Source organism: Mixophyes fleayi, chromosome 2 (assembly GCF_038048845.1).
Source record: "Mixophyes fleayi isolate aMixFle1 chromosome 2, aMixFle1.hap1, whole genome shotgun sequence".
In the NCBI taxonomy this organism is placed as follows: domain Eukaryota; kingdom Metazoa; phylum Chordata; class Amphibia; order Anura; family Limnodynastidae; genus Mixophyes; species Mixophyes fleayi.
Window position 1 is genome coordinate 39,910,096 of NC_134403.1, and position 10,379 is coordinate 39,920,474.

Below are 10,379 nucleotides of genomic sequence, written 5' to 3' on the forward strand. Positions count from 1 at the left end.
CCACATTTAGTAATGAGATGGGCCTATAACTAGCCCAGAGGGAATGATCTTTTCCCGGCTTAGGAATAACAATTATGTTAGCCCTAGTAGTGGCGGAATCAAAGGAGGCCCCCAAGCACCTCATTGAATTTTTTTTAAAGTACTGGGGGGTAAGGTCGTATGGGCCAGGAGCTGAAGAAGACTTCATAGACTTGACCGCTGCCATAACCTCCGGCAAAGTAATATCTGCATTTAGATAAGATTGCTGTGTGGTAGTAATTCTAGGGAGGGATGTAGATGAGAGGTAGTCAGATAAAGTGGGAGTCAGGGGATCTAGACGAGGGGGAGGAGCATCAAGATTATAAAGAGAAGAGTAGAAATCCCTAAATTCTCTAACTATCCCCGCTGGGTCATAAGTTACATCTCCAGAGGGTGTCTGACGTATTTTATCAATATGTTGCAGGGCAATTTTTTTCCGGAGCTTTCTGGCTAGCAAAGAATCGGCTTTATCCGCTTTATCATAGTAACGCTGTTGAAGCTTCTGCATGGTGACAGCTGCTCTACGGGAGAGGAGGGTATTTAATTGGCCCTTCAGTGAGGCTATCTTGGGAAGTAAAGCCGGGTCATGGTGAGTCTGATGCTGCGAAAGGAGTGAAGCTAGCCTAAGTTCCAGAGAAGCTACTTCCTCGGCTGTTTTCTTCCTAGCCGCCGCTGATTGACTAATCAATTGACCTTGTATGGTAGCCTTGTGCGCCTCCCAAACAATTCCTGGAGTTACGTCAGGGGTTGAATTATCTAAGAAGTAGTTAGTGATGGAGGTCATGATGTCTAGACAGATAGATCTGTTTCGTAACAGCGAGTCATCTAGACGCCATCTACCGCGCTGGGGAGACGGCTTAATAAGATCTAATATGATGGATACGCCCGAATTATCTGTCCAGGAGAGGGGGGTAATGTCTGCCCGTGTCACATGGTGAGCGAGCGAATGTGAAATGTGTAACATGTCTATGCGTGTGTAAAGTTGATGTGGGGCTGAGAAGTGGGTATAATCCCTAGCGACCGCATTACATAGTCTCCACGAGTCGTATAAACGATGGTGTATAAGGAGATTGGACAAGCTGGAGGATTCAGGAGAGGAGGAGATACCCCGCCGGGAGGAGGAAGAGGGAGACCTGCCAAGAGCCGGATCAAAAGTAACATTAAAGTCACCTCCCATGATAACATGGCCCTGCGCCAGTCGCTCAATTTGCTTGAAAAGTTTAGTGAAAAAAGTATTTTGCCTAGGAGTAGATTTATCAAAGGGCAAAAATTGGTGATAGGATTTGTTTTTATCATTTTACCCTATACTTTAAAGGGTCAGTGACGGCAATAATATTGCCATTGTATCTCTAAGAAATATCGCGACAGTACTCATTACAAAATAAAATCATTAAAAAAATGCTTTATTCAAAGAATTAAATATATAAAGATTTGTGTGGCTTTTTTGCTTTTTTTAGAAAATTGTATCTCTTTTTAAAACATTTTTTTCACTTTAGTGGAACTGAAATATTCTGCAATTTTTTTTTTTATCACCGTAATAAGCTAGGTTCTAGTGACAATAAGCCCCTAACAAAAAAGTATTTTACTATGTCTACGAGAACACACATGTCAATATAATCTATTGCCAAAGTGTGATCATGTTCTGCTACGGTTCTCCCCACTTATTTGCAATAACCTAGGCCTAGTGAATCAGCTGATTTAAATCCTGATTGTGATAATCATAGATATACTAATCAATCACTTTTCATTGGATTCATACAGCCCAGGATCCTGTAGTTAGAATACATTAGTGTGAAAACCTGAGCACATTAAGAAATGGCAGATTTGGAATAATATACTCTTTAATGTGTCTGAAGGCATGCAAGGGTTCAGAAAATCTCTCCTCATCTCCAAAACTCCAGTATGATACGACCTTGCAAAGGTTATATGAGTTTGAGTAAATCTGATTAATTGGGGCATATCTACTGACCTTGGATGTGGCGCTTACTTTCAAATTAAACATAAAGGAATTCAAGCTAATTTGAAATATCTATTTAATTAACATTTCTGAAGGAAATGCACCCATATACATATGTGTATCTGTATGTTTATATATATATATATATATATATATATATATATATATATATATATATAATGTGGTTAGCACTTCCGCCTTAGAGCACTAGGGTCATGAGTTCAATTCCCGACCATGGCCTTATCTGTGAGGAGTTTGCATGTTCTCCCCGTGTTTGCGCGGGTTTCGTCCGGATGCTCCGGTTTCCTACCACACTCCAAAATCATACTAGTAGGTTAATTGGCTGCTAACAAATTTACCCTAGTCTGTGTGTGTGTCTGTGTGTGTGTGGGTGTGTTAGGAAATTTAGACTGTAAGCCCCAATGGGGCAGCGACTGATGTGAGTGTGATCTCTGTACAGCACTGCGGAATTACTGGTGCTATATAAATAAATGGTAATAATAATAATAATATATATATATATATATATATAGGTGTATATAGATAGATAGATATCTATAGTTAGATATTTATAGTTTACTGTATATGCTACTTTATGATTTTAAACTATTGTACTCTTTCCACTAGATGGCACAATTCCCTATAGGTCTTCTCTGGCATTCACTTTGTAGATGATGGCAGTGATAAGACTGAATGAGGTACATGTTTCTTCTGAACAATTCCATATGCAATCGTCACATGGGATATCTTTGTTTTAGGGTGTTCTATGTATCATGCAGAGTATGCACAACGGTTTGCATGGTTTTGCAGAGCGGTCTAAAAATTAGATTTCAAATGGAGAGCAAGATTATTGAAATGAGATAAAGGGTAGAGAGGGTACATTTTAGGGGCCACGCCTTGCTGTGCAGCAACCTTTTTACCTCCACATTCTATACTTGATGTGCGCCCCTCCGCACAGCAAAAAATGCCCAAAAATTGAGAATCTTATAATTTAATCCACATAAAGAAAGGGAATGTGTAGAAAACAGCTGTAAATGCTCCAGGCGGACTTTATGAATATTTTGTGTTGCTCTTCAGTTTCAGTAATGCATCATCAGAGTTGCAACATTTTATTAACAAAATCTATTGTGATTTAATTTATCATTTAATACGTGGACTATATTTTAATGTTCTATTGATGAATGTCCTCTCATCAGAAACAGGTAGATTCTACAATGCCCCGGTGTGAAAATAGAAAAATATATCTTAGAACAGTCACAGTTTTTAAAAATGATTTCACATAAAGGTGAAACCAAAATACAGGTCTATAACTCCTCTCACAGAGATCCAATATAGTAAAAGATAAGATGAGATTATTAGAATGTTCCTTCCACAAGATTCCAAAAACAAAAAGTCTTTAACAGAATCTTCCAGTGATATGTGTAGTTCTTTTAGTTGGTCATGGTTATATTCCTCGGTATTTCACCCAAAAGACAAAGGGAAACAAGAAAATATATAGTGTAGTATTTACGATGAAATTAATAAGGTGTATTCTTCAACCAGGAGGATACTCTCACATTCTGCATTAAGGGGTTAAGTATGTATAAGAAAATTCCTTTTTATCAGTTTATCTTTTCTCGGGAGAGAAGAAATGCTATGGGATTATATGGTACATGCTAACCTATCTGGAGCACTGTACATTCAAGGATTCACGTGAAACCATTGTTGCAATAAGGAATATAAGGAATATGCATTAAAATAAAGGTTTAAATGGCAGTGCTTGCTGTGCTTACAACTGTAAAGGAAGTTTGAGATAAGCAGCGGGTGACGTGACCAAGTGACAAACCCACAAGGGAGGAGATCTCTGGAGGGAGGGTGTGGATGTAACGTTTAAAATATGTGGGTGAGAGTGTGGCTTACATTTTACATGTTTCCAGTAGAACCGAGAAATCCATTGTGGTGACCCAAGTGGAGTATATTCCAGGTCTTTTTTCTCTGATTAAGTTGGTCAGAACCCTTGGTCAGCATTGTTACTCCTTTATATGGATCTTGGGCTTGGGGAAATGCTGCAGGGGCGCACGCAGGGGGGGTTTCCCTCCGCGAACAACAGTGTCCCTACATATCGGCACTGTACTAAACAGCAGCCGCGGCACTGTCAAAGAAGCGTCCACGGCGATGCTGTATTGTACCGCCACGGACGCTTCTTTGACAGCGCCGCGGATGCTGTTCAGTGCAGTGCCGCCGAAATGGAGCTGTTGCGCATGCGGGGCCGCATGCGCAGCAGGTCTCTTTATATGTTTTTTGTGGGGGGGGGAACCCCCCCCCCCTTAAAAATCCTGCGTGCGCCGCTGTGCTGCTTAGTACATTTCCATATAGTGACTCAGAAACTATTGGCGTCCAACCCATTTTTATAGCATTCAGTAGTTGAATAAATCCAACACCCATTATTTCTGTAATAACCCATATATGTGTTCAGATACCTAGGGTTGTTATCTCAACTCTTGTATTTGTTAAAATACACTGACTGGCACAAAACAAACTACATTTTGATCCAGTTGTCACTTGCTATCAAAGTGTAGACCAGGTGCAAAACTATAGGGTAGCATATGCTATAGTATGAGTTATATATGTATTATCTTCTGTATATCATAACTGTATTTGATGCATTCTGATGTCATTGCATATATTTGATGAGTTCTGTTATAATCATTTCAGTTTTCATTGGAAAAACTTTATATCAAAAGGAATAACAAGAACAATGAAGATCTTTTGATACTAGTAGAATGGAGACAAGGAGGATAAAATAACTCCCAATATGTGAAGTAATTTTTTAACAACAAATAAATTGTATACAATTACATTTACAATAAAGTGATATGGTAATCACATTTAGAGTATTTAACAATAGAAAATCAAATTCACAGTTGACCAGGATCATGTAAACCTCTTGCTCTGCTTCTATGTTTCATGGATATATCCTCGCCCCCAGGCTTCAGGGACATGAGTGAATAAATGCTGGGACATCATATATGTAGGTCTTATGATCATCTATAATCTCTACACTATAAGTTTATGTGCAGGGCCCCATTACCTTTTTTTTTTTTTTGTTTTATACACTAAGGGAAGAGCAGTGATCCTTCTATATTGATAATGACAAGAATTCATGATTATTACCTTGTAGTATTTCACTTGCTTTGATATGCCATTACCTGTTGCTATGTAAGTCGCTGCTGTTTTCTTCTGCCGGGGGCATTGGTTATATCTGATAATACATTGCTACAGGAGCTGCCAGACAGCATCATTATGATATTATCTGACAGCTCCCTCAGAACCACCCAAAGACAAAGGGAAACAAGAAAATATATAGTGTAGTATTTACGATGAAATTAATAAGGTGTATTCTTCAACCAGGAGGATACTCTCACATTCTGCATTAAGGGGTTAAGTATGTATAAGAAAATTCCTTTTTATCAGTTTATCTTTTCTCGGGAGAGAAGAAATGCTATGGGATTATATGGTACATGCTAACCTATCTGGAGCACTGTACATTCAAGGATTCACGTGAAACCATTGTTGCAATAAGGAATATAAGGAATATGCATTAAAATAAAGGTTTAAATGGCAGTGCTTGCTGTGCTTACAACTGTAAAGGAAGTTTGAGATAAGCAGCGGGTGACGTGACCAAGTGACAAACCCACAAGGGAGGAGATCTCTGGAGGGAGGGTGTGGATGTAACGTTTAAAATATGTGGGTGAGAGTGTGGCTTACATTTTACATGTTTCCAGTAGAACCGAGAAATCCATTGTGGTGACCCAAGTGGAGTATATTCCAGGTCTTTTTTCTCTGATTAAGTTGGTCAGAACCCTTGGTCAGCATTGTTACTCCTTTATATGGATCTTGGGCTTGGGGAAATGCTGCAGGGGCGCACGCAGGGGGGGTTTCCCTCCGCGAACAACAGTGTCCCTACATATCGGCACTGTACTAAACAGCAGCCGCGGCACTGTCAAAGAAGCGTCCACGGCGATGCTGTATTGTACCGCCACGGACGCTTCTTTGACAGCGCCGCGGATGCTGTTCAGTGCAGTGCCGCTGAAATGGAGCTGTTGCGCATGCGGGGCCGCATGCGCAGCAGGTCTCTCTATATGTTTTTTGTGGGGGGGGGAAACCCCTCCCTTAAAAATCCTGCGTGCGCCGCTGTGCTGCTTAGTACATTTCCATATAGTGACTCAGAAACTATTGGCGTCCAACCCATTTTTATAGCATTCAGTAGTTGAATAAATCCAACACCCATTATTTCTGTAATAACCCATATATGTGTTCAGATACCTAGGGTTGTTATCTCAACTCTTGTATTTGTTAAAATACACTGACTGGCACAAAACAAACTAAATTTTGATCCAGTTGTCACTTGCTATCGAAGTGTAGACCAGGTGCAAAACTATAGGGTAGCATATGCTATAGTATGAGTTATATATGTATTATCTTCTGTATATCATAACTGTATTTGATGCATTCTGATGTCATTGCATATATTTGATGAGTTCTGTTATAATCATTTCAGTTTTCATTGGAAAAACTTTATATCAAAAGGAATAACAAGAACAATGAAGATCTTTTGATACTAGTAGAATGGAGACAAGGAGGATAAAATAACTCCCAATACGTGAAGTGATTTTTTGACAACAAATAAATTGTATAAAATTACATTTACAATAAAGTGATATGGTAATCACATTTAGAGTATTTAACAATAGAAAATCAAATTCACAGTTGACCAGGATCATGTAAACCTCTTGCTCTGCTTCTATGTTTCATGGATATATCCTCGCCCCCAGGCTTCAGGGACATGAGTGAATAAATGCTGGGACATCATATATGTAGGTCTTATGATCATCTATAATCTCTACACTATAAGTTTATGTGCAGGGCCCCATTACCTTTTTTTTTTTTGTTTTATACACTAAGGGAAGAGCAGTGATCCTTCTATATTGATAATGACAAGAATTCATGATTATTACCTTGTAGTATTTCACTTGCTTTGATATGCCATTACCTGTTGCTATGTAAGTCGCTGCTGTTTTCTTCTGCCGGGGGCATTGGTTATATCTGATAATACATTGCTACAGGAGCTGCCAGACAGCATCATTATGATATTATCTGACAGCTCCCTCAGAACCACACTGTGAATAGGTTCCCACTGCTTCTGGCTCACATTACAGTACTGCTTGCTCGTATTTTCAAACCCTCCTGATCTAATATTTATCTAACATTACCTCTACATCCTGGTATTAAAGACCTGTGGCCCGGACTGGAGGTGAAGTGCTGGTTCGCTGCATTCAGCCCATGAGCCACCAGTTAGTCACAAGGTTCTATAATATTAGGAACGCCAAGAGCTGTCTTAATAACTATTTGAATAGATCACCAGTAATTCTACACCAGGGAGAAGGTCATATCACGGCGTGGGATATATTATCTGGAAAACCATTACCCAGAAAGTGCCAAAAACCAGACAGTGATCAATGTACTTAATTGCTGCTCCTTAATGATAATGTCAGACCAGATATGTCAATATGATGAGCACTGCTATAGGCACAGACATATCACTATGATGAGCACTGCTAATCAATTATGTAAAGAGCATGGCAGGTTCAGTATGGAGAAAGATAGTTTTAAAATGTACCGTATTTTCCGCACTATAAGGCGCACTGGATTATAAGGCGCAGTCTCAATTACGGGGTCTTTTTCTGTACTTAACCCATACATAAGGTGCACCGTATTATAAGGCGCATGCTAAAACATACGGTCTACAAAAAAAAAGGTAATGGAAGCAAAACAGTGAGTTTAGTTAGAACTTTATTCTACTATTAACAATACACTCACATTATTTTTTTAATCAATCTTCTCCCACAAATCCATCAAAGTCCTCATCTTCTGTGTTTGAATTGAACAGCTGAGCAATTTTGCCATCAAACATGCCGGGTCCCCTCTCATCATTGTCGGAGTCAGTCTCGTTGTCAGGTGGCTGTTCAGCAATGATGCCGGCTTTTGCGAAAGCTCGGACAACAATTAAGGCCGATACCTTAGCCCAGGCATCCACAATCCATTCACATATGGTGGCGTAACTCGCCCGGCGCTGCCTCCCAGTCTTAGTAAAGGTGTGTTCGCCGTCTGTCATCCATCGCTCCCACGCCGCTCGCAACTTCACTTTGAACGCCCTGTTTACACCAATGTCCAGAGGTTGGAGTTCTTTTGTTAATCCTCCCGGAATGATGGCAAGCTCCGAATTCATTTGCTTAACTTGGTTTTTAACAGTAGCGGTGAGATGGGCGTGCATGGAGTCGCAGATCAACAGGGACGGTGATACGTGGAAAAAACCATCCGGTCTCTTTACATACACCTCTCTCAGCCACTCTCTCATTTTCTCCTCCTCCATCCAGCCCTTTTGATTGGCCTTAACGATGACTCCAGCTGGAAACTTTTCTTTTGGCAGCGTCTTCCTCTTAAAAATGACCATAGGTGGTAGTTGCTGTCCATTACCGTGGCAACCAAGAACAACAGTGAAAGCCGACTTCTCATGCCCCGTGGTGCGTATCGATACCATGCTGGTCCCCTTTTTCTCCACAGTATGGTTCACGGGGATGTCAAAAGTGAGGGGGACCTCGTCCATGTTGGTGATGTGGTTGGGCTGGATCTTTTTGTCGGTAATCTTGTTACTGCAGTAGGTGCGGAAGATGGCCAGCTTTTCTTTGTAATCCGCTGGCAGTTGCTGTGCCATGGTAGTCCTTGCGCGGATGAAGAGATGACGCCTTTTCATAAAACGAAAGCACCAAGACGGACCTCCTTGAAAGTGTTCGATCATCATGTCTTGTGCTATCGTTGTTGCCTTCAGTCGAATGGTGACTGTAGAGACGCTTCTCCTGGCTGTTCTTTGTTCAATAATCCATTGCTCAAGTTGGTCTTCTAACTGTGGCCATCTCGCTTTGTTCCCGCGGAAACTCTGTTTCGTCTTCTTAACTTGGCGCAGTTCATTTTCTTGCTTCCTCCACTTCCGAACCATAGATTCATTGATGTTGAATTCTTTTGCAGCTGTTTTATTCCCATTTACAACCGATGGCCTGTAGTTTGAATTGTGCCTCGTAGGCATGTCTCTTCACTGGTGCCATTTTCGGGGGTCCTTAGACAAACCAGCGTACGTAGTGTACGTATTACATCCCTGTGTCAGCGGGAAATTTGTTAGACAGTCAATCAAGAGGAGCGCTTACCAAAGTCGCACAACAACATTTTAACAGATTTGGGAACTCAGTACACACATAAGGCGCACCGGATTATCAGGCGCACGGCCGATTTTTCGAGAAAATGTAAGGCTCTTAGGTGTTCCTTATAGTGCGGAAAATACGGTAATTGAGGCATGATACTCCAAATTGATGTCCGGTATTTAGAATGTAAACTCTCACAGGCAGGGTCCTCTCTCCCCTTACGTCCCATCTCCATCCATTGTCCATCTACCTCGATCCTTTTCACATCTTTTTCTATATTTTGAGTGCTATGCTGATTGTTTACTCACAGGAGTGCTATTCATGCCCGTATCTGTATTGTTCACACATCGCTTATTCTCTATTTGTACCTGACTTTGCCCTCCTGTGTAATTGTATTCACGAGTATATTATAATTAGAGATGTTCACTGACCCCCGTGTTTTAGTTTTGGATCTGGATTAACTTTGTGTTTTGGTTTTGGTTTTGGAAAAACCACTCTTGTGTGTTTTGGTTTTGGATCCCAATTGTTTCTAAAATACCTATTTTTTTTGGGCTAAAATCACATAATTTGGCTTTTTTTTTTTATCCCTACATTATTATTAACCTGATAAACATTAATTTCCAATAATTTCCAGTCAATTTTTGTCAAGTGACAAGAACACTGCTACCCCTGTTTCTGTGTGAGCAATGGCACTGAGCAATGTCACTGGAGACTGGAGAGTGACAAGAACACTGCTACCCCTGTTTCTGTGTGAGCAATGGCACTGAGCAATGTCACTGGAGACTGGAGAGTGACAAGAACACTGCTACCCCTGTTTCTGTGTGAGTAATGGCGCTGGATCTCCTGGGGAGGGAGGTACTTATGGAATCCAAAACCAACGAGATCCGTCAACACAACGATGACGTTTTGCTTCGATTCAGATCCGAGGACGCGTGAAAATAAAGAGCCGGCTCGTGAGCCTACTTGGATCCCCTAAGTTCGGATGGGCTTGGTTTTCAAAAAAGCGAGCCTGAGGATCTCTAGTTATAATGCTTATCCATTTTCTTGCTTCTCTTCCTGCTGTATTCATGTATGTCATTTCTGTAAAGATTGTCAGACACTACGGAATCTGTGGCGCCCTATAAATAAACAACGATGATGACGATGACTATTTGACTTTGACATTTATC

At 40.7% G+C, this 10,379-nt stretch overlaps 1 protein-coding gene across 1 annotated transcript in view; it reads left to right on the forward strand.

Moving 5' to 3' along the window:
• ELMOD1 (ELMO domain containing 1) overlaps positions 1 to 10,139 on the forward strand; it is a 140,176-nt gene extending 130,037 nt beyond the window's left edge. The window contains exon 12 of the mRNA XM_075198832.1: positions 9,845 to 10,139. Within this exon, the coding sequence (XP_075054933.1) occupies positions 9,845 to 9,906 (62 nt within the window). The 3' untranslated portion in view covers positions 9,907 to 10,139. The remainder of the gene's footprint in view (positions 1 to 9,844) is intronic.
• Positions 10,140 to 10,379: the final 240 nt, after the last annotated feature.